This window comes from Equus przewalskii, chromosome 12, assembly GCF_037783145.1.
Source record: "Equus przewalskii isolate Varuska chromosome 12, EquPr2, whole genome shotgun sequence".
Taxonomy (NCBI): Eukaryota; Metazoa; Chordata; class Mammalia; order Perissodactyla; family Equidae; genus Equus; species Equus przewalskii.
In genome coordinates, this window is record NC_091842.1 from 40,377,571 (window position 1) to 40,402,835 (window position 25,265).

Sequence of the window (25,265 nt, forward strand, 5' to 3'; positions counted from 1 at the left end):
GAGCAAATGCAAAATGATACAGTAATTTCCTGTCTTATTCAGGTCAAGAATCAGTCATTTGGAAATTAAAAAGAGCTTATAATGAGATGAAACAGAAGATACGAGCCCATCTACAATCACCATCACCCCTGAAACACCCTCTGATTAAACGCAAGTGCCTCCAGGAAAGCCCCTCTGACGGCAGTTCCAGAGGGACTCAGACTGTGGATATCAGATCATCTTACCAGAAGAAAATTCAAAATATTTACCAAAAGCTTTTCCACAAGGTCTCTTGCCTTAGGGAAGAATTTTTCAGGAAAGTCATATTCCAATTTAATGATCTTCTGAAATATAAGATATTCGTTTCTGTAAAATAAGAAAAATCATCATTCCAGACAAGGTCACACAAACCTCCCCAGTACAGAGCTGTACTGTAACTTTCCTGGGACGGTGGCCTCCCTCTCTCCCCACAGAGCCACCATGTTCACTAAAGAATCGTCATGCAAGTTCCTCCCCACCTTTGCCCAGCCCCTGGGACTGCCACCTCGCACTTCTCTTGTCAGGCTGCTGCGATGGGCTGCGGGGAGAGAGGGAGCAGTCTCTTACCCGGCTCGGAATGGTGGCAGTCCTGCCACAAGCTGGTATATTATGCATCCAAGAGCCCAAAGGTCTGAACTTTAACGGAGGGGGGAGACAAAGAAGAATGACATTTGTAAAATTTCAGTGACAAGCACAATTCATTTCTATACCATCTGTTCATACTACCCTATTTCAGCTTCCAATCTACTCTTCCTGTTTAGAATCAGGTCAATGTGAAGATGGGAACCTGCTCCGGGCCCTTTAAGAAGGGCCTCCCTGGGGACCTGGGTCCAGAGGATGCCACGCACAGCAGGCACCACTGGACCAGGCCATGTGGCCACCCTCACAGCTTTGCCGCCTCAAATGGGGGCTACCAACTTCCTCACAGGCCCAATCCAGTCCTGAAGAGGCAGCAGAGTTCACTCCTGACTACAACAGAAAAGCACCTTCTTCCAGTGCTGGGGCTGGGGGTGGTTAGGTGGCCTGAAAGGGCTTGCCCATGTCACTGGCAGGTTGGTAGTGCTAAGAATAAACTCAGATTCTCTCATAACTCACTCAGTGTTTGCCCCCAGGACACAGACACAAGTGCACGTATGCCAAGGAGCCAAATCAGACAATCCATAGGATGTGTACAAAGCAAGCTTTCTCTTTCCCTTCTTGGACTCGCTGTGCAAAGCCCTGCCCCTCCTTTATAAACCTTTTAATTATACAGTTTAAAAGAAACACACTGCAGCTCTAAATTGCCCTAAGTCGTTTCCAGAACCAGCTGGCAGGGACCCTGGAGGGGCTGCTCTCCTCGCCCTTGATGTCACCCCCGATCTCACCTTGCTTTCGTTCATTCTCTCTCCTCAGTGCCATCTCAGAGCTCAGACTGAGATCTAATTTGCATATTTTATTTTCTCTGGAAGGTTTGAATTCTATTCCCAGCTCAGCCCTACGAAACTATCAAGATGCAACCTCGCCCCACAAAGCCAGCTGCTCCCCTACCAAGCCCTAAATGTATGTAGGGTTCATGGGTTGCTGGATACAATCAGTTTCTGGAAGAGGCCACAGCCTGGCATTCTGGAAGATGAAACTGTAGGGCGTGGGTGGAGACAACAGTCCAACCGCAGCGCCAGGGGCCGTGGGCGAAGGCTCTGTCCTTGCAACCCCATCACCAGCACAGCAGCCCTGGAGCAGACAAGGCACTTGATGTGGGTTTAAAATCCAGCAGATCAGAAATCTGAGTCACAACATAGAGATGGAGTGGAGGACATTTAAAAAATAAAAGTATATGGGGGCTGGCCCCGTGGCCGAGTGGTTAAGTTCGCGCACTCCGCTGCAGGCAGCCCAGTGTTTCGTTGGTTCGAATCCTGGGCGCGGACATGGCACTGCTCATCAAGCCCCGCTGAGGCAGCGTCCCACATGCCACAACTAGAAGGACCCACAACGAAGAATATACAACTATGTACTGGGGGGCTTTGGGGAGAAAAAGGAAAAAATAAAATCTTTAAAAAAAAAAAAAAAAGAAAACAATAAAAGCATAGGGGCCGGCCCGGTGGTGCAGCAGTTAAATTCACACGTTCCGCTTCTCGGCGGCCTGGGGTTCGCCGGTTCGGATCCCAGGTGTAGACATGGCACCGCTTGGCAAAAGCCATGCTGTGGTAGGCGTCCCATGTATAAAGTAGAGGAAGATGGGCATGGATGTTAGCTCAGGGCCAGTCTTCCTCAACAAAAAGAGGAGGATTGGCAGTAGTTAGCTCAGGGCTAATCTTCCTCAAAAATACAAAAATAAAAGTACATTCTACTCTGTATTTCTACACTTGGTTTTCTCCACTGTTTAGTCTAGTTAAAATGGGGAGCTACACAAGCTAACAGAAAAGCACTGGCCATTCAGCGTGGAAGCACCAGAGATGAGGGGCAGCGCTGTGGGCAGGGCTGCCTCTGCTGCTTTCACAGGGTCATCTCCAGGGAGTGGAACTGCCAGGAGACCTGGCTTTTGGGCTAACTTTTTACCTCTGTGAATTATTTGAATGTTTTATCATCAGCAGGCATCTTATCATTTCAATAATACAATAAAAACTAAAGGGGGAAGCCTGTGTAACATTTCTGGAAAGCAGGATGGACCAAAGATTTTTAAAATGCTCGGTTAGATCAAGTCATTCTACTTCTTGAAATCCAAATAGACAACTTGGGGCAGCCCTGGCACTACCCAGCAGACACCCTCTCTCTCCCACCAGACGGGCAGGAGTGCCCTTCCTCCCCACAGCACAGGACACGTGGCACACAGCAAGCATGCCAGATTGTGTCAAATAAATGAAAACCACAGCAATGTCCAACAATCAACAAAGAGTTTGATGAACTACAATAAATTTATATATTGGAAAACCACACAGCTGTTAAAAAGGTCTGCAAATAATTTTAGTGATGTGGGGAAATACTCATTATATAATCGCAAGAAGTAGGATCAAAATTGGTTATTCAGTATGACTCCAGTTGTATAAAAATTATGTAAATACAGAGAAACATACAGTAAAAAATAAGAGGAAAGACAGACCAAATCTACCTGTGACTACGGTGGATTGGAGAGTATGAGTGTTTTTTGTTCTTTTATTCTCCATATTTTCTAAGAATTCTTTACACTGAATAGGTATTACTTTTACAATCAGAAAAAAATTCTTAACTGTTTTTAAATAAACATCACATGACTAAAAAATTTAAAAGCATAAAAAGATATATATTGATGTCTCCCTCACAATCCTGTTCAGATAAACACTATTACCCATTTCTTATATATCCTTAGAGAGTTTTAAAGGCATGGACAAGCGGCTCTGGTAGACATTCTCCTGCTTTCACACAGAAGGTAGCCACTCTGAGTCTTACTTATCTCACTCAGTAGAGCTTGGAGACCCTCCGCCATCAGTGCTGAGGAGCTGCCTCATCCTACAAGCAAACCCCAAGGTGAGGAAGAGCTAGTTCTTGGGCAGCGATGATGTACACTTCGAGAATCTGGCCAACAGCACACACTACCCGAGGAGGGTTCCTCAGCCTCGGCCCTGAGGACAGCTGGAGCCGGTCATGTCTGCCGTGGGGCCGTGTATGCATTGCAGGATGCTGAGCACTGTCCCTGGCCTCCACCCACTGGATGCCAATAGCACTTTCCCCCTACTCCCGCCAAGCTGTGACACCAAAACTGTGTCCAGACATGGCCAATGTTCCCTGGGGGTCAGAATCGCCCCAGTGGGGAAGCCCTGACCTACAATAGTGTCTATCCCACAGTAAGAACTCAAAATCTGTTGATTGAATAAAGGTGAAAAAACAAAACAATGGGGCCGGGCCCGTGGTCCAGTGGTTAAAGTTCCAAGTGCTCCACTTCGGCAGCCCAGGTTCACGGGTTCAGATCCCAGGTGCAGACCTACTCTGCTCATCAGCCATGCTGTGGAGGCATCCCACAGGGACAAAATAGAGGAAGACTGGCACAGATGTTAGCTCAGGACTAATTTTCCTCAAGTTGGGGGCGGGGGTTTGGCAAAAGATGTTAGCTCAGGATGAATCTTCCTCACAAAAAAAAAAACAAAGAGCCCTAAGACTGCAAAGATGCTCAAGTTTACTTTTGCAGAGCATCCCGCCACCCATCATCATGTCCATGCCCTAGCTCTACCCCATGAAAAAGAGATTTCTAAAAGCTATCATGCTCAAAACACAAAGCTGCCATCCCCAGAACCATTCACTCCTCTGCAGCCTCTGGCACAGTCCCTCTATCACTCTTGGAAGGTGGCCCCTTGCAGCCTGCCAGTGCAGGACACTGACCATCTGGCCCTCTGTCAACTCAAGGCAGGGTGCCAGTGGGCCAAGCATCTGACCGGTCCAGGGCAGGAAGAATCCAAGGAAAAGCTTCGACCACAGAACTTGTCACCTTCTAGAACCACTTCCCAAACTCTGAAACCCCAGACTCTACTGCCACCTCTCAGTTCTCCATCTGCCTCATGTGCACCCAAGACAGCTCCCCAGATTCCTCTCTGCTCTTGCCATTGTGCCCCCACCTTCCTCTCCTCCACTGCCCAGCTGCCCTGCCACTGACCCTTCTCCACTCTCCAGACTTCTGTCCCTGCAAACAGAAACCCAGCTGCTGCATCATCTTCATGCATCCCTGCAATTCTAATTTTCACAACTGAGGGGCAGCAAGGCCCTCAACCCTGCAGCTACACCCACACCTGTCCCAGGTCTAAGCACTGGGCAGGTCTAGTTCATGCTGGATGGGCCCCTGCTGGGAAACTGGCCCCATCCCTCCCAGACACACTGCCTTCCAGGAGTCTTCTCACACTGTGCACAGCCTGTTACACTAAACAGCTGACCTGCAGCTGCGCCACTGCCAGGCTTCCCCCTGAGGCAGCACCAAGGATCCCCAGGTTCTGGGACACAGTAGAAAGCCTCAAGAAAATAATACAGACCTATCAGCCACACTTCTACCACTGAATAGCTATTCCTAAAGGAACAAGATCACATCCCAAAGCACAAAGCAAGAACTGCCCCAGAAAGTAGAAGTGTAACAATAAAAGCACACAGGTTATCAGAGGAAGGACGCCTGTTAAAGGCAAACGCTAACTTCTGCCCCAGCAGACTGAACTGTATAAAGGGCACAAAAGTCAAGCTGTTACCTACAAATATCACATGAAAAACAGACTCGCTACTTTAGAGACAAGAGAATTAGGGATCAGATGAAGGCAGGTTACCTTTTACAGGCCGATTTCTCTGTGAGCAGCTCTGGAGAAACATACTGGGCTGTTCCTACAAACGAGTTGGCCCTGGCTGATGAGAAGAGGGAAAAGGGAAAAAGGTCATGCAGAGACACAAAACATTCACAATCGTGGACACTGCACAGTTGACGTTCATCTATCAGGACATCATGGTTTAACGGGTGTAAACTAGAGCTTTTTGTCAGCACAGCACTCGTCACCTGGAATCGGACTGTCCACTCCTGAGACCTGCCTTGTCCAGGGCCCTCCCCTCATACCCCCTTCTAGGCCCTCTCCTCCAAGGGCTGGCTCAAAGGTCACTTGCTCAGTGACGCCTGCCCTGACCACCAGAGCAGCCCCTCCTGACCCCTTCTGCCTCACATCCTCCTGGCACCTCTCACCGACACACTAGAGTCACACTCGCCCAGCATTCTGCCAGCTGGGAGCATCTCAAGAACTGGGGTCTTGTCCATGTTTTTCACTGTTGGACCTGTAGTGCCTAAAACAGCCCTGGACATGCAACAAGCATGCACTGAACATGCGCAGAATGTGGGAAAGGACTGGATCCCTGCAGGCTGCTTGTAGGGCAGGGATACCCTCTCCTTGTAACAGACAGCTCAGGGAGGTTAGGGGCTATAAAGCGAAGAAGACTCTGGTGTCCTGGCCAGGGACCCTCTGCAACATCCTGCCGCCTCTAGCACTGGACTGTGTGATGCAAGGGTCACCAAGTTCAATTACAGAATTGTAGGGTGGGGCAGCAGCAGGACCCTCAGGACCTGCCCATCACTGGAGAGGGAAGGCACCGACACCCGTGTCACCCCAGTGACATCAGAGGTCATGTAGCCCTGATGGATCAGCACGATGGATACAGAGCATGAGCCAGCGTGCTGCCCTGACTCCGCTCCTGAGGCATCTCCCGGGGCGGCCTCCAGCACCATGGACGGCACAGCTGCTCTTGGCCTTTCCTCAAGACCTGAGGATGCAGGATCAGGGATTCTTGTGTGAGAGTCCCACCATCTGAGAGCAAATCACTTCTCTAAAGAGCTTATGAAATGCTGCCTCACCTCCAATGACTCCCTGGTGATGCCCCACATCACTTCCAGCAACCTGCCTCCCAAGACCCTCCACTGCCGGCACCACATAACCAGCACTCTGTGATCCGCTCTGAACAGCCGTCAGCAAGGCTCTGGTCCGCTCAAACAGGCCAGTGGAGGAGACTGCCTTTCCCACCAACAGGTCCCAGCATGACCCCATCTCCCACCCTGCCAACCCCAAGCAGACAGGATACATAGCACTGTGGTTTAACATTATTTTGCTCAGAGCAAACAGGCCCCTTTTACCTGACCTGACCCTTCTGCGGATCAAGCTGTCCTTTTCCTCAACATCTTTAATAATCTGCACTAGAAATTATTAGTCTCTAAGGACAAATTTTCCAAACCAACCTGAAATGTGTACACGGTAAAACATTACACCAATAAATACTGCTGAGAGGCCCTTGGACCTTCAGAACCACTCCTGAAATCCAGCAACACTAAAAGCAGGGACAGACCTCATGAAGGCTCGTGCCCATTGGGCTCACTGACAAGTGTCAGCATTCCTCTAGGCAGGGTTCTCAGCTGGGGACAAGTGGGGCCCCCAGGGGACATCCAGCAATGCCTGGAGACATTTCTAGCTGCCACAAGAGGAGCAGGAAAGGGCTACTGTCACCTAGTGAGTAGAAGCCAGGGATGCAGCTGACTACCCTGCAGGGCACCAGACGGACCTACAGCCGAAAATTCTCCAGCCCCAAATGTCCCCGGGGGCTCAGCTGAGAACCCCGGGTGGCCTCCATACAGCATCACTGGGACAGCGCTCTCCACAGGCACGAGTACCTGAGCTCCAAAGACAGAGACCTAACCACAGCAGGAGCAGCCAGCTCGGTTCTGGAACATTCTGGAGGAGTGGGAGCTGGCAAAGGGAGGCTGAAAGTCCTTCCTGCGTCTTTCCTTCACAAAATCACCCACCCTGCTACATGTATGCTCCAGTGCAGGGGAAGCATGCTTCTCTTCCTGTGCTGACTGAAGGCCCTGCACTGGGCACCTTGGCTTGGGCCTGACTCAGAAATAACCTGACATCAGGGTTATAGCTCCCTGCAGTAAAACACAATAGACCCATGTTTTGTCTGTCTACAAAATTCTTTAGCGTATACAGCTATAAATAATACAACACCTGAATTAAAATGCAAAAGGAACCAAGGGCCCACAGCCATACCAATTCAACCTGCAATGGTCTGCACTGAGACAGGCCCACTGACTACGGTGACATCCCCACCCGCCACTCCTGGGCCACCCCATAGCCAGAGGAGCTCCCCATGGAGGAGACTTCCTCCAAAGGCAGATGCCCAAGAAGAAAACACAGACAGGGTCAAGTGCTGCCTCTTCCTATTTGTCCCCAGACATGGTCTCTGTCCTCCTCTGTGCCCCAAGGCAGGATCCTGTGTACTGCAGCCCAGGAGCCAGCAGGAGCCCCAAGGGGGAGGCAGGAAAGCAGGAGAGAAATGAGGGCTATTCCTCCCATGCACCCCAATGCTGCACCCGTCTTCCACCACAGTGGGCCCCTCCAGGCCACTCCCGGGTCCCTCCCACCTGCCTCCTGGGGACCAAGGGGCTCACAGTCCCGCTGCGGGGATCCAGCCCTGTTGCTTCCTCCGCCCCACTCTCTCTCCCTAACTGGTCCCCTCAGTAAGTGATTTTCCTGTAAAGACCTCGGCCGCTTTTGCATCCTGCCAGGACCCTGACTGATACTGCCAAGAACACTGAGGTGATTCACAAGAGGGAAAAAAATAAACCAAGAGCCAAAATCAAATGAAACTATTTAATGGTGCAATGAATCAAAGAAATGAAATTAAAACAGGATAGGCTATCAAATCAGCAAAGATAAAAAAAGAAGGAAAATACACAGGGTTGCAAGGATTTGAGGAGACACGCTGCTACTGGTGGAAATATGAAATGGTGTAACTTTTGGGGGGGCAATTTTCCAATAAACATTAAAAGCCACAGAGAACAGGCTTGCCCTCTGACCCGGGAAATCCATTTCTGGCACCTGATCCTTAAGGCGGGCCCAGCAGCGGGACAAGGTGGATCCACCGGTGGGCTGGGACCCGCACTTGATACTTCACTGCCTATTCAGTGTTTCCACTCTTCACAGTCATCATGTGCTGCTTCTGTGATTTCTATTTTTTTAAATGCTATTATTACAAGTCCCAGAAAAATACTTTTATATGGAAAAATATATATGCGCATAATTAAAGAATGCAGGCTATCAAACAGTACATAGACGTGTTTGTTCTTTTAAATAGCTACATTATGCACAAAACAAAGTCTAAAGGACATACACCCCCCAGTACTGGGCTGGGCTTTAAACAGTGAATCATGATGTCATTGGGACTGTGTTGTTGTTTTAAGCTTTCTGGCCCTGGGTCTGCTTGTCTCCCATGACACCTGCCGCTTCCTCTTCCCCAGGAGCCTGTGCCCACCTTCTTAAAGGCGGGACTCCAAGTCCCTGGCGAAGTATGAAGACACTGCGTTGGAAAGGAGCTCTCGTTAGTGTAGAGATGAATGACTCCTTTGGAGTGTGGAAAAGAATATGACTGTCCTCGGAAACATTCTAAAGGCATAACCTAAAATATACAGGACTGCAAATGATGAAAGTATCAAAATATTAAAGTAATAAATGTGTGATATATCAATATAAGGTTTTCTTTATAAAGGCACTAAATAAAAAGGTCTGACAACTGGTCTAAAAATACTGTAATTCTGAAGTAGTGAAGAGCATAAACCATAATCAAGAATCTGTGACAACTGTAACAGGACATGAAGACATCTGTGATTTCAGCTGATGACACAGACATTTGTTGCCTGTCTTCATAACTGAAAGCAATGTTCGATTTTACTGAAACGTTATACTGAAAATAAGTAATTTTCTCCTCTCCAGCTTCATTGATGGCTGACTTCTATCTGCGACACCAGAGTAAGAGCCCCAGAGAGAGTATTAGAACACCACAGTGATAAACTAATTACCTCTACCTAGAAGTTCAGAGATTAGCCAAAGGTCAAACTTCTCCAGCTATTGGAAAACTAGGCCCAGAAGCCACTGCTGGCTAGCGCTGCCTCCTCTATGCCACTGACCCACTCAACAGAAGGCCACAAGGTGAGGGTAGAGGAGAAGGTCTTGGGCTGGGTTGTTGTCTCCACCCTTAAAATAGTTCAAAGAAACCGATCAGCATCCTGGACTGTGGACCGCTCTAGGCACCATACATCTGCAAGTCAGACTCTGGGGTGCCAGTGGGGAAGGAGGGACCTGAAGAAGTGTTCCTGAGGTCAGAGGACACCCACATTCTCTTCAAAGACAAAAGTGCAGACTGCTAGTGTTTTACAGCAAACACACTCAACAAAATGTGCTTACCTCTTGGACAGAAAATGAGCAAATTGAATACAGCAACACATAAAAAGGAGTATGTACCATGATCAAGTGGGATTTATCATGGGAATGCAAGGATGGTTCAACACATAAAATCAATCAATATATTGCATCATGTCATTAGAATAAAGGACAAAAACCATATGATCATCTCAATAGATACAGAAAAAGCACCTAGCAAAAATTCAACACTCCTTCACTATAAAAATATGTGACAAACCAGGAATAGGAGGGAACTTCCTCAACCTGATAAAGGCATCTACAAAAAAGCCACAACAAACATCACATTTGATGATGAAAGACTTGCAGCTTTCCCCTTAAGATAAGGAACAAGACAAAGATGCCAGCTCTGGCCACTTCTATTCAACATTGCACTGGAGGTTCTAGCCAAGGCAATTAGGCAAGAAAATGAAATAAAAGGCATCCAGATCAGAAAGGAAGAAGTGAAACTATCTTTAATCACAGATGACAAGATCTTGTATACAGAAAGTGCTAAGGAATCCACGAAAAAACTATTACAACTAATGAACAAGTCCAGCCAGGTTGTAGGACACAAAATCAGCATATGGAAATCAACTGTATTTCTATACACTTGCAAAGAACAATCTGAAAATGAAGTCCAGAAAACAATTTCATTTACAATAACCTCAAAAATAAAATAAAATACTTAGTAATAAATTTAACAAAAGAAGTGCAAGCTTATACGCTGAAAACTACAAAAGATTTTTGGAAGAAATTACAAAATATCTAAAGAAATAAAAAGACATCCCATGCTGAAGGATCAGGAGAATTAATACTGTTAAGACAGTGATACTTCCCAAGCTGACCTAAAGAGTCAACACAATCGCCATCCAGATCCCAGCTGGCTTTCACTTAGCACAATGATTTCAATGTTGTAGCATGTATGTATCAGAACTTTATTCCTTTTTAAAGCTGAGTAATATTCCACTGTATGGATGGACCACATTTTGTTTATCCATTATCAGTTGGACACTTGAGTTGTTTCTACCTTTTGGCTATTATGAATAAAGCTGCTATGAACATTCGTGTATAACTTTTTATGTGAACATGTTTTCAATTTTCTTGGATATATACCTAGAAGTATCGAATTGCTGAGTTATAAGACAACTACGTTTAACCTTTTAAGGAACTGTCACACCAAAGTGATTGCACCATTGGACATTCCTACTTGCAGACTATCAGGGTTTCAATTTCTCCACATCCTTGCTAAAACTTATCATCTGCCTTTTTGTTCATAGACATCCCAGTAGGTATGAAGTGGTATCTCCCTATGATTTTGATTTGCATTTCCCTAATGACTGCTGAGCATCTTTTCATGTGTTTCTCCCATTTGTTTATCTTCTTGGGAGAAACACCTATTCAGACCCTTTGCCTATTTTTTAATGGTCTTGTTTTTTGTTTTAGTTATGAGTTCTCTATATATTCTGAATACAAGTCCCTTATCAGATATATGATTTGAAAATATTTTTTCCTATTCAGTGGGCCGTCTTTTCACTTTCTTAATGGTATCACAGCACAAAAGTTTTAAACTTGATATACTCTGATTTATCTATTTTTTCTTCTGTTGCTTGTGCTTTTGGTATATAATAAGAAGCCACTGCTTAACCCAAGATCATGAAGATTTACTCCTATGCTTTCTTCCAAGAATATTATAATTTTAGCTTCTACATTCAGATGTCTGATCTATCCAAGTTAACACCTAAGTTAACTTTTGTGTATAGTGTGAAGTAGGGGTAATAATGTCTTTGATGCATTGGTCATCATTGGAGGATGATGGTGAACCAATTCATGGTTTTCAAAAGTGGCAAATAAAGGGGAAAAAAAGCAAGCAATTATCCTGTTTTTCCTTCATAATTGATAGCACTAGTTAACCAAATAGTTGCTATGGGGAAGTTTCTGTTTAAAGAAGAATTCCCACTCATCAATGAAAGACTTAGACTATCATCAATCTGCATTCCCTAATGAATAAATGGATCCAGGCCATTGTGGCTATAAAAGGATGGTGACATTACACAGAGAGAGAACTGGATTTATATCCTTCCTAATGAAGAACACATCATCACCAGCCTTTGGTGAGAGAGGATTCAACCTGAATGGGATCAAGCAGCCAGATCGAACTCCCAATCTACAGAAGGTACAGACAGGAGAGAAGCAAGTTACATGACTCCACAGAGACACAATCAGCAAGCTCTGGGAAACCCTATAAGACAAACGACCCGGTTTCTTTAACAGACAGAAGAGATAAAACAAACAAGGAAGGGAAGCTATAGGTTAAAACAAATTAGCTAAGTTCAACATGGGAACTTTATTTGAATCTTGATTCAAGTAAACAACCAAAAAATTATGATGTGGAATTACGATGATTAGAAATTTAACAATGACTAAACATTGACATATTAAGAAATTATTCTCAATTTTTTTGTATAAAAATTGTATGGTATGATAGTTACATTTTTTAAAAGAAGCTTTATATTTTAATGATAAATACTAAAATATTTACAGGGAAAACAAATCGATGATGGTGGGAATCAGGTCACATTTTTTATGGTCTGAATTTTTACAAAAAGCAGGTACTCCGTGTTTAAAAAAAAACAAAAACAACACACTCTATGCATCATAGCTATGACTAAACAAGTACCAATATTGAAAGGATCAGAATAAACCGTTTCTTGATGGGTAAGAGTTGTGTTGATGGTGTTAAGTATAGGGACTTGACTCTATCATGGGGGGGAGGGGGTCCTGCCCGTGCTAGAATGGTGGTAAGACAGAGGCGCTGTGAGAGGGTCTCAAATCCACAGCACACTGGGAGAGGGTCTGGATGACGACCATCTATAAAGGGGCCATGCAAAGGTGCGGCTGGAGTGACAGAGTGATTTAGATTCTGAAGCCTCCCCACTCCATTCCCTCTCCAGCCATCTGCCACCCCTCCCCTCCTATTTGGTGAGTGGAGCCTCCACACCAGAAAGGCCAGCACAACTCAGGACACAGGTTTCCAGACACAAACTCTAAGTCTGAACCTCTGGGGCACCCCAAGCTCCCCAAGCCTCTTGTAAAGAGGGCAACGGCCAGGGACACAGCCACAGACAGGGGCTACTCCACGTGATTAAGCTGCCCTCCCCTGGATCTATCTGTGGGACCCCTGGGCAAGGCTAGAAGTCACAAGTCCTCTGTGCCAGCACAGAAAGTCCTTGTCAATCCCACATGCCTTCAACAGCTGCCCTATTGTCTCCCACCTCGGTCCCTCACAGACACAGGGGCCACTCCAACCCAACACACAGCAGTAAGAGAGAGATACGGGCTCACCCCTTCCAGGATCGACCCACTGGGACAGAAGTCTGTGAGGACAGACAGCCTGTCGCTTGCTAGGAGGAGGGTGAAATATGCTCACTGCACAGCTGAGGAACCTGGCCTTGCTCCCGCCATGACTTTCCTCCTGGAAGCTTTAAGATGTTTTGGGGAAACTATCTCTGCATAAAAGTTAAAAAAAAAGCTAATGCAGGAATAAATTCTGAACAACTTCAAACAGAAAATGAGAGTAAGTCACTAAAATGAATCATTCACATAATTATACATGTTTTTCCCTTTTCCTCTAAGAAGGAAAAAAAAGAAAAAGCCAACTCATCTATATATACAAGCAATCCTCCCCGGCTTACACCGTAAGGACTTTTAGCCGCCTGCTTCCAGAGAGAAATAAAAGCAGATTTATTTCACTATTACACCAATGTATTTAAATTCTTCTATTTTTTTAAGTGGCTACAGGGCAACAGGACTGGCCTGTGCCAAATAGATTCTGAAGGAAATCTACATGAAGGAAAAAAAGACAGAGGAGACCCTGGGGTGGACAGCTCCCAAGGCTGACTGGGGGCCCATGGCAGACGGTGGCCTGTCTCAGCGGGAAGGTGCACATGAGATAACAAGAACATTCGGGGACAAGGCAGTTCCCGTTTGGGTCACCTCTGTCAGGGACAATGCTTATGGTTGTGGGTTATAGCATGTCCATAAAAACGTGGTTCCCAGCCAATAACATGTTACTATGGAATAGGAATGAATCAAATACATCAAGATTTCAGGGCATCTCACAAGTGCCAGGAGTTGTCCCTGGGCTTTGTGCATCTCCAGGTGGGAGGCTGCCCACCCTCAAAGCCTGGCGGGGGATGAGGGGCTACAAAGGGCAAGCGATGGCGCCAGGACTAAGCCTTGTTGAGAAACAAATCAAAAAACTTGACTGAATGTTCTGCTTCAGCCCCAAAAGGGCGGAGCTTTAGGATTCTCAGAGAAGTTCCCAAATCCAAGACGTAGTCTTAGTGACCCTGTGAGTGTTTGCACAGAGGTTAAGGCACTAACTGATGGAATCCTCCCAAGAACCCTCAGTTTGAAAACACGGGGCTGGAAAAACACCCGGAAAGGAAAGATAAGGCACTGTGCAGAAGGGAACCTACAGTGGCCCAGCCATGCGCGGCCAGGCACCTCTCAGCAGTGCAGATTTGAATCCCTGACAGTGCACAACCAGGTGGAGCGGACCCAGGCATTAGGACAGTGGCTGCCCAACGTGGTGTTGCTAAATGGACCGCAGTTCCAGCCCAAGGCAGAGAAGGCGCGTTCAGCTGAGCTTGAGGGCTCTTCTGAAAAGCCAGGCTCCTCCCCACCACTGCACTGTGCTCATAGTTCCCCTTTTCTATCCAAGAGCAGTTGCAGCAAAGTGGATGCTTCTCTCTGAATCTCTTCTGCCAGCAAACCCTGTACTCACACCCAACATATCTGTTTCCTCCAGCGCTTTCACCAAGGTCCTCTCACACGTATCCATAAGCACTGGCAGAGAGGCACGTGTGCTGCACGGTGGTCCCGGCAAGGTCAGGGTAGCTTTGATGGCCACATTTGTCCCAAGATCCAAGGTTCATTTTCAAGGTCACTTATGAACTCGCGCAGTGGCCTTCAGCTTCCCCCAAACCTCACTATAAAGAGCTCTATCATCTCTCTACCCCAAGACTTGCAAACAGTTTTCAGAAATTAAACTGCCATTCTTTATACCCCCAGAGTTTATGATTTCCATCCAATGAATACCTGAAGGGCAGTGAGACCCCACAGAGACGCCCCCTAGCTAGCTAAGACACCCCGGGCACTCTTCTGGCCCAAGTGGACTGTCAGCAACTCCTCCTCAGGTGATAAAACTGTCACAATACACAATTCAACGACAGGAATTACCCTAGGGGAACAGTGATTAGGAGGGTTTGCAATTATGAATGTGCACTTGACCAGCAGGTAAAAACCAGCTCCCACTCATTCTGTGATTCTAAAGAACCTCACTATAATGGGCGTGTCTAGGCAGCTGCACACAGGAGACAGACAAACAGTCAGTGGGCACTAGGATACAGGGACAGTGCTCCCCAGTTACAACCTGCAGCGCCATTCAACAGGAAGAGCTGGGAACTGACTGAAACAACCCCACACCCCTGCATGGGGGACCAGGAACAAATGTAGCACCCCAGCATCTTCAAGGAAGATGACTAGGGAGCAGGGGCCTCGCAGACCTGAGGATCTGTGACAACAATATGCAGAGAGCTCCTGGCAACCTGGCACCCCCACCCCCACTTCAAGGCCAAGCAGACCAACCACAGGCAGCCTAGGAAGCCCCTTCTCTCCATGAACTAGACCAGGCCCACAGTGCCAGGGCCCTCAGTAAGAGGCCCACTAGGGCAGGGCCTCCCATGTGAAAGCTCTGGAATCTATTGTACAATAACAAAGTATTACAACACCTGTCATTAAGGATGAATACAATGCCATCCAACACATTTCTGAGAAGCTGGTTTTGATCTTAGGCCTGAGCCAGGATCTGCTGGAAACAAAGCACTCACACACCTTGTTTACTCTCGGGAGATAATACTTTTGCAGTTCCAAAATCTGTGATCTGGATGTGCATATCTTCATTTAACAAAATGTTTTCTGGTTTCAGGTCCCTGCAAAAAGAGATTTTTTTACATTTCAGATTAAGTATTTAAAACACTAACATCATTACATACTCTAAATTTTGCTGGAAACAAAATGAACTGATTAATACTTAAAATCTTTACAGACTAACGAACAAAAATGCAATTCTGAAGTTCACAATGAACAAGTATCAACTGCATACAATGAGAACACTCAAATCACATCAATTCATAACTGTATTCATCACTCTAATAAATTTTTTGATGGATAATCTATTTTTTTTCCCCTTACTGAGAAAGATTTGCCCTGAGCTAACATTCATGCCAATCCTTCTCTATTTTTTAGTATGTGGGCTGCCAGCACAGCATGGCCACTAACAGAGCGGTGTAGATCCACGCCCAAGAATCAAACCCGGGCCACTGAAGCAGAGTACGCTAAACTTAACCACTAGGCCACTGGGGCTGGCCCATAATCTATCATTTTTAACCCATAAAATAAGAGCTTTTAAACCTACCGTGGTAACCATCTCACAATATATGTAAATCAACCCATCACGCCGTACACCTCACTACTATACAGTGAGGTGTGTCGATTATTTCTCAATAAAACTGGAAAAACTGCTAAAACAGGAAATTGTATACTATGTGTATTTTACCTGCTTCAATTTGACTTCATCAGAAAGTCATGGAAAATGAGACGAGCAATAAGTACACACAAAAGCTACAAATGACTAAATAAAAGCCCCAGTCAAGATGGCTAAGAGCTACTAGTCTGGCAAAAAAAGGCATCTGACCAACTTCCTCTGATATCTAAAGGTCCAGGAGTCTCTCAGCGTCAGGTGACATGGTCCCCACACCTCCACGAAATGAAGCCAAGCTGAGCCCAGGCTGTGAGCAAAGCCCGCCAGGCCGCTCGGTACCTGTGGACGACGCCCCTGCCGTGCAAGTACTCCAGGGCAGACACCATCTCGGCCGTGTAAAATCGGGTACACGTCTCATCGAACGAACCGATTTTGCGAATGTATTTAAGTAGCTCTCCATTTTTGGCATAACTAAGGCCAAAATCTAAATATCGCATAGTTAAGGAAGAGTGCAAAAGTCGTTTTTTCAAACTGACCTTAACAGCCCAATAGGAATGGTTTTTTTGTTTTGTTTTGTTTTGCTTCTGCTTTTTCTCCCCAAATCCCCCAAGAACATAGTTGTATATTTTAGTTGTGGGTCCTTCTGGTTGTGGTATGTGGGACACTGCCTCAACGTGGCTTAATGAGTGGTGCCATGTCCGCACCCAGGATCCGAACCAGCAAAACCCTGGGCTGCCGAAGCGGAGCGTGCAAACTTAACCACTCGGCCACAGGGCTGGCCCCCAATAGGAATGTTTTTAATTAATGAAAACTGAAGGTACCTGTGGCCCAAGACAGCTGCCTCTCTTCGAGTCAGACTCTGCCATGGTCAGACCCACAGCTGCTGGGTCTGGCAGGAATCCCAGGCCCCGGCTCCAGGGCCAGGCCCCAGGGTGGGTTTTTCACCAAGAACACAATGACAGAAGCCTCTCAGCCCGAATGCCCGGTCTAGATCCCTCTGCCCCCAGAAGGCACTCATGGGCTCAGTGAAGGGAAGCTGCTAGAGACAGTGGTCAGGGCCTGCCTCTTCACAGGCTTCAGCAAAGCAGGTGGAGGGGGTCTCCATCATAACACAGCCTCCAAACCTGGACCACAACAGGTACACAACATTTACTGAGTACCAACTGCATTCCACGTGCTGTGCTAAGAGACAATTCATGTAAAAACTTCTCAAATGAACACTCCTTTCCAAGTATAAAGTGACAAGTTTTGTAAGAGAAATGCCATTTTATTAACTTCCCCATTCCATCTATTTACTGGGCACCCATTAGGGAGAGACTTGAGGAACACAGTCATCTTTCTCTCCAAGAGCACTGCAGTGTCACATTTTACTTCTATTTTCTCTTTTCCAAAGAAGCGTAAAGTCTGGAACAATAAATGGGTCCCCTATAACTGCTTCTTCCTGGAAGCACCAAACATCTCCACCTATTAATGGAAATCCACAGGTACTTCATGGCTCCCTGGTAACCAGGGACACAATGACCCGAGTCTCCAGCTGCCCTGAGCAGCGTCTCTGAGGGTGGGAAGGGGTGGCCTATGCTCAGGGTGGGTGTTCCTTCTGGCTTCTGTTTGACAAGGTACTGCCATCTCCTACCAAGGAAGGAGCCTGAAGCTGCAGAGCAGTGAGGACAAGCCAAGGAGGGAAGTGACCCACAATAAAAGCTGCCCAAACCTGCCCCCGCTCCAGCCCCACCGCGGCCACCCAGGCCATTCCAACTAAGACAATGTTCAATGGGAACCTGAAACAAAAAGCCAACCTTCCTTCTAGGGAATGCAAAGGGCCTCGGCCAGGTGCACTCCCACCTCGCCCTGTTCTGCCCCCTCCACAGGGAAGGCTGGTGTCCGTGGCCTCTTTACTAGCGGCTTGCAGACTCCCACCCACCCACCCCCAAGCAGGAGCTCAGCGCTGCTCAGAATCGTCAGTGGCATATATTGTGTTGAGAGAAAGAAAAGGAAACTCTCCCAGAAGAAAAGCCCCAATATGCACCCCATCCTCCCTTTAGCGTAATTACGATTCTGAGTGGGGCAGAAATCCCCAGGTCTCACTCCTGTTGGAGGAGAGTGAGCCCTCACAAGCTTCACGGATTTTGGAATTTGTGTTAAAGATCAAGAGCAAAAAACAGCGTTAGACAAAGACCCAGAGTCCCCTCCACTACGTTACTCTGGCCAATCCCATCTGAAATTAGACAGCAAGCTCACTCACCTACACTGAGCTGCCTGATCCCACCACTCGTGACCTTGGGAGAAGTCAAGTGTGCGCCATCTGTCAGAGCCTTCCAACCAAGACACTGTCCCACAGGCCCTGCAGAAAGACCAGGCCCGGGCCTCCAGAAAATCTGGCAGCCTTCCACAGGCTCAAGGAGGAGCAGAGTCACACGGGTCCCAGAGACCTCGAGGAGCAAGGGGTCAAGGTGGCCTCAGAGGTGACAGAGACACAGAACAGATGTGAAGAGGCCCCTTCAATGTCCTCAGAAGGCCACTGATGCTGCCACATGAGCAGTGACAACAGAGAGGTGGGGACAGGAACGATCCTGTAACACCTACAACAAACCAACAAGGAACCCCTCTCCCAGCCACAAGCCCTTGACTACTAGACCACTTTACTGCTCCCCTTTAAAGTGAAAGCACTGGGAAGAGCCCACTCTGCAGTGTCTGCACTTCCTCACCTCGCTCCCTTGAACCCTCCTCCCCAAGCCCAAACTGCCACATCAACAACTTGCAGAGGGCCCACCCACAGGTCAGGCCCAGACCCCATGTACTTGACTGGGCAGCATCTGGCTGGGCTGCCAGCACCCCCCACGGAAACCATCTGGTCCTGTGGCCCCCGGGTCTCTGTCCTCTCCACTCACTGGCAACACCCTCCAGCCTCCTTGGAGGGTTCCTTCAGCACACAAATCTCTGCTGAGGGGGTGACCCAGGCTCAGGCCTCAGACTCTCCCTGCTCAGCAGCCCCCATGGCCAGGCAGCCTGCTGACACACTCCCAATGTGCTCACCGCCCTGACTCCTCACAGGACTCTGCTGGCAGCCACCCAGCAGTCCACGTGCCCTTGAGCAGCGAGCACCAATGAATGCGTCAAATGCCAACGCAACATCCACCCCCAGCCCAGCCTCTCCCCAGTTTCTTCCAGCTCAAATACAGCAGCACTGTGCATGCAGGCTCTGAGGTCCCTCACCCAGGAGCCACCTTGTCTCCATTTTGCCTCACCCGATTCACTAACAAAAACCTTCACTGCAGCAGCAGACAGAGTCACAGAGAGTGGCTGCCCTGCTTGAGGCTCTCCTGGGTTCCCTGCCACACTCAGAAGAAAATTCAAAACTCTCGTCAGGCCTCCAAGGCTTAAAGAGCTGGCCCCTGCCAGCCTTTTTGCTCCACTCGCACGTAAGTACTTCCGCACTCCTGCCCTCGTTCCGCCCAGGTCTCTGACCAACGCTGCCCCCTCAAACCACTGAGCTAAAGCAGCGGCATGCTCCAGCGCTCCCTCACCTGGCCTTACTGCTCTTAGTCCCTCAAGGTCTTTCACACAGGCATGGACCATCTGTGCATATCTAACTCCTCCCTGGAAATGTGAGCTCTGTGAGGGCAGAGCCTTCACCTTATTGACCAGCATATCCTCAGCACCTGGCATTCAACAAGGACTTCTCAATAAACAGAACAAATTCAGCTGACAGGCGAAGGAGCCAGAAAACGGTGTTAAAGGAGTAACAAGATCCAGCAAAGTTTGAATCCAGAAGAATCTGCATGTAGAGAAGAAAAAGGAGGCGGGAAGGGGAAAGTCCGAGGAGGTAGTGGGGTTCAGGTGGGAGGGGGAAGCCAAGCCCTCAGACACTGGAGCAGCTTTGAGGGTGGTGGGGTGAGGGAAAGGGTTCCAGAGACCTGAAGGCAGGAAGAAAAGAACAAATGCAAAGACTGAGGTTTAAACCTGAACAAGCTCTGAACCAACTTGATGTGACAGCCAGACCTCGCTCAGTTGAAGAGAAGCCAAGAACATCTGCTGGGATCAGGGACAGAGTCACTGGGCACACTGGGGTGGAGGAAGTCCTGGTTTCAAAGAACAAGTGCAGGAAAGGAGCCAGTGAGTAAGGAGAAGCTGGCCCACCTGGCTGTGTGCTGGACATGCCCAGAGACAAGCTAGACGACACAGAGTGTGACCCTCTCTGACTGCTATGCTGCCCTGCCTCCCTGATCCCTAAGCAAAAGTAAAAGAGCAAAAACTCAGTGCCCCAGGGTTAGAGAAGAAGTCAGGGAGTGTGAGATGCCGTCAAATAAAGCAAAGAGTCAGTGGGGTGTAATGTCTGCTGGAGGAGCATCTGGAGAAGTAGTATGCACAGCCATGGAGAGCCAGGGGCACCGGGCAATCAGAGATCCATGGGCAGAGAGCAGACTCTCGGGTAGTACCACTGACAGGGGAGGCAGGGAGGCCGGAGGGCTGCGGGAAGTGCCTGCCACTGGGAGGACAGCGTCTTGGGTACAGGGAGAAAGGGTTTTGGTTCCTGTGGGTCACTCCCTGGACTTCTCACCTGGGACTGAGCCGGGTAAAGATGTCCCTTCCAACAAAACCCCATAGCCCTGGGCCAAAGAAGGCAAAGAGGTGCCAGCCTTCCAGGTGCCCCTAATGCCCAAGGTCATTCTTCTTTTCTCTCACTTCCCTGCTTTGAGCACAGGACTTGACACCTGGTAGATATGCCAACGACACTGGTTAGAGGAATGAGGGAATACCTTTGAACAGATGTCTAGCAACCGTGAGGTTAAAATAATAATCCTTTAGATACAACGCTTATCAATAAAAAAATCCTCAAAAATGTTTGTGCCAATCTCTCTAGAAGTGACTGTCATACTTCAGTGAATGTCAGCAATCCCAGAGGCTCCCAAAGCAAAGTGATGTGAATTCCTTTGTATTCAGAATCTGCCACCCTTTTCCTTTCCAGGGAAGGGGCTACTTGTGAAAACAAACAATGGGGTCATGATTCCAAAACGATACAGGCTCACTGGTGTGATTCAGAAGGCTTGACTGGTCAAAGGATACACAGCTTTTCATCATCCTGAAACGTGAAGTAAAGTTTAACAAAGAAGGGGTGATCCAGGCGCGACATCACGTCTCTCTCTCTGGTTACATACGGGACCTTGTTCTCTTTGATAATGTGACGTTTCTCTAGAATTTTAACTTAAGGTAAGAGAGAAGTGAGTTACTACAATTGGAAACGGTAAGAAAATACTAAAGATACTACTCATAAAGGTAACTGATACAAATTAAAGTTTTTCACAAAACACACCCACTGGCTTCATGGTCTCTAAGACCAACAGCGTCCTATCCCCTGAAATCAGCATAGAAACCTCCAGGGGTCCCTGCGCCCCAGACACAGAGCTCACAGGAGTTAGTACTTACTAGCATATTCTCTTGAGGTTGCCAGTTCTCGGGCCAGGACAACCTAGTTGGGAAGAAAAGGGGGAAAGAGAAGAGAAAAAATACCCAGTGTAATCAGGGCATTGAGTCTCACATCATCCTACAACCAACCACACAGGCTACTCCACCCCCACTGTGCAATAACATTTAAATATTTGAAATTACATTTAAATTTTTTTTTAAAGATTTTATTTTTCCTTTTTTTCTCCCAAAGCCCCCCGGTACATAGTTGTGTATTTTTTTTAGTTGTAGGTCCTTCCAGTTGTGGCATGTGGGACGCCGCCTCAGTGTGGCTTGATGAGCAGTGCCATGTCCACGCCCAGGATTCGAACAGACGAAACACTGGGCCGCCTGCAGCGGAGCGCGCGAACTTAACCTCTTGGCCACGGGGCCGGCCCCCTACATTTAAATATTTTTGGTCCTGTGCTAACAAATATAGCTGAATGTCAATGACCAAGTTAATGTGTTCTAATGGTTAACAGCAAACACATATATCTCTCGACCGTCTTTAGAAGGCTCTTATTAGCTGCCAAGAATCCCCATGGTGCAGTGAAATGTACATTCAGGAACATCTCAGACTAGCATAACCCTCACAACCGTAGTAACAAGCAGCAAATAATACCTCCACAAGCAGCAGCAACTAATAACTCCACAAGCAGGTACTGAGAACTTTAAAGGGCCGGCCCCATGGCCGAGTAGTTAAGTTCACGCACTCTGCTCCGGCGGCCCAGGGTTTCGCCGGTTTGAATCCTGGGCTCAGACACAGCACTGCTCATCAAGCCATGGTGAGGGGGCATCCCACATGCCACAACTAGAAGGACCCACAACTAAAAATACACAACTATGTACCTGGGGGGCTTTGGGAGAAAAAAGGAAAAATAAAAATAAGTAAATAAATAAAAAATAACTTTAAGAATACGTCTTCAGTATATGTTCATTCCAAAAAGCCATCCTGAATTTGGGCTTTTTCCAATAATTTTTACCATACTTGATGCCATCTCAGATACCGTGCTATCAAGGGCACAGGAAACTAAATGTCACTGGGCCTGGGAAGAGTGCCTCCCTCACAGGACGCAGTCACACTCCCAGCTCAACCTTCTCTGTTGCATCCCCGAGTCTTGTACTGAAACTCCACTTTGGGGACAGAGCGCCAAAGGGGCATCACACAATGTGGAAAAGACCTTTCTACACAAGCAAACCCAGGGCACACCCTGAGCACCAATTTCCAAATGGCTGATGAACCCAGTTTGGCAGTTGGGGCGGCCCCACCACTGCCAGCTGGTGTAAATGCCTCTCTTAAGACACCTGCAGCGGGACGGCCTTAGGCCCAGAGAGCAGATGAAACCTGCCCAACTCCCGGGAAATCCCTAGACCTGCTGGGAAGACCTAAGGAGGCCACAGGCCGGATTCCTCTGGCCCCTGGTTATGAGTTACATCCCATTACAGAATTCTTCACCAGACTCATCAGAAGTGATCCTGAAAGAGCACAGTGTGAAACAGCCTGCAGTTACTAAGAACAAGGTCAGATTATATGCACTCAAGTGGAAAGATCCTTCTGGAGGAACGTAACTGTGTGCACTGTTCTCAGGCGCTGGGGAGCATGGGGGAGGGACTTCCCTTCTCTGGGTTATGTACTTATGCAATGTTCAATTCTTCACAAGAGCATGTACTAGCTACATAAGCAGAAAAAAGAAAAAGTTGTTAGAAAGTACTAATATTTAATGGAACCCTTTCTGAAGGAGACATTTACGTAATCTTTCTGTTGCGTGAATTGAGAATCTCACATGGAAGTTTCCTTATGGGGGCAGGGCAGGGAGTGTCCCTCTTCCAGAGAACAAGGCATGACACATCCCTCCACGTCACCCAGGGCCGACAGCAGGGCTGATCTGGATGTCTCGATCATCTGCAGGCTGCCGGACAGCAGGAGGCTGACCCTCCCTGCACTTCAGCGCCAGGCTCTGCCAAGCGAAGATCCTGCCCAGCCTGCGAGCTGCCGCTTGTCCACCAGCCCTGCCCGGGAAATCTAATTTTAAGTGGTCTCTATTTCAGGAGGCTGAAAAAGACCTGACGGCACACATCATTTGAGACTCAGGACTGCAGGACTCCAAATGGCACCTGAGAGGAGCTTCCAGCTTTCCCAGGCACCTCCCTGGGACAGGGGTTCAAAAGGCACAGGGATGACAAGAATTACTGCTTTCTTGGGGCCTTTCAACATCACGAGTATGTCACCCAGAATGGATGGTGCCTAGTTTTACCCACTGTGGAAACCCAGGGACAGGGGGAATTTCACAAATAAGTCCTCACTTTCCAGTCCAGATAAATGTCCAATGACGTAAAGCTGAGACAAGCAGAGAACTCTTCTTTTACTGGACTGTAGTAAGTAACTGTGCAAAATACCCAAGGAAGGTTCTTTTCAAAACAGTTTCTTTCTGAAAGGGTGTGTGAGTACCAGACCTACTGGGGACTATCCTCACAGTTGAAGGTTTTTATCACGAGGGCACAAAGCTTTCATAATTTAAACAAAAACTGCCAAAAAAAAAATCTAAAAAAAAAATGTAAGGAGAGCAAAAGTTAACATGAATTAAAATGATGTTGGGAACACGGGTGAGCTCTATATTTCATGTTATTCTTTGTATTTTCAAATATTTCATAAATGTAAAAAGAGAAAAGGAAAACAAATTTCACACAAGGTTTCTTCACAAAGGCCAGGCAAGAAAGACTTATTATTCAGGACACCTGCGGAATGAGGAGGCTGCAGGGCCACCCCGGGCATCCACAGCGCACGCTGGGCCCACCTCAGAGGCCACAGCACAGGGATCTGCCTCTTCACAGAGGCGCAGATTCAGACTGCGCTCCCTGGCTGGGGCAGGTGCTCGGGCCTCCCCGTGAGCCCATGGCAAGCTCCTGGCCCTGCCACAGCCAGGGGGCTTTAACCTCAGCTAAGAGCTGCTTTGAACTTCATTTATTTGCTTTAAGAGGAAAAATACTACAAAACAAGTGAGACTTACGTAGCAAAAAGAGTTGTCCTGTGTGTGATTTGACAGTGCTGTGATATTTCTGTTTATGAAGCTGAGGTCACAAGAATCTAGGGGCTTGGGTATTGGGCTGCAAATCCAGCAAATATCAAGGGTGTACTGTTTTGTATATATTTTTTTTAAGTAACAGAGAAATAATAAAGGTCGTTAAATGTTTCCGAAAACCTCTGAAGAGATACTAATACTGATACTAACTTTCTTTTTTTGAGGAAGACTAGCCCTGAGCTAACATCTGCTGCCAATCCTCCTCTTTTTGCTGAGGAAGACTGGCCCTGAGCTAACATCCTTGCCCATCATCCGTGCTCATCTTCCTCTGCTTTATATGCGGGACACCTGCCACAGCATGGCTCACCAAGCAGTGCCATGTCCACACCCAGGATCAGAACCAGCCAACCCCAGGCCGTGAAGTGGAATGTGCAAACTTAACCGCTGCACCACCAGGCCGGCCCTGATACTAACTTTCAATCCAAGGAACAGAAAAGCTTCCCAGGGCCTTACCAATGGGACACAAGGACATGCAATGTAACTTGT

The 25,265-nt window shown here is 47.6% G+C and overlaps 1 protein-coding gene across 6 annotated transcripts in view; it reads right to left on the minus strand.

Annotated features, from left to right (window-relative positions):
• The window catches only part of PDPK1 (3-phosphoinositide dependent protein kinase 1), an 83,757-nt gene that overhangs the window by 27,073 nt on the left and 31,419 nt on the right, over window positions 1–25,265 (minus strand). For all 6 annotated transcript variants that reach the window (XM_070568655.1, XM_070568653.1, XM_070568651.1 and 3 more), the window contains 7 exons: window positions 21,682–21,724; window positions 21,322–21,459; window positions 16,597–16,741; window positions 15,609–15,706; window positions 5,271–5,346; window positions 586–654; window positions 249–345 (listed from right to left, as the gene is read on the minus strand). In XM_070568655.1, coding sequence (XP_070424756.1) covers window positions 249–345; window positions 586–654; window positions 5,271–5,346; window positions 15,609–15,706; window positions 16,597–16,741; window positions 21,322–21,459; window positions 21,682–21,724 — 666 coding nt within the window. The remainder of the gene's footprint in view (window positions 1–248; window positions 346–585; window positions 655–5,270; window positions 5,347–15,608; window positions 15,707–16,596; window positions 16,742–21,321; window positions 21,460–21,681; window positions 21,725–25,265) is intronic.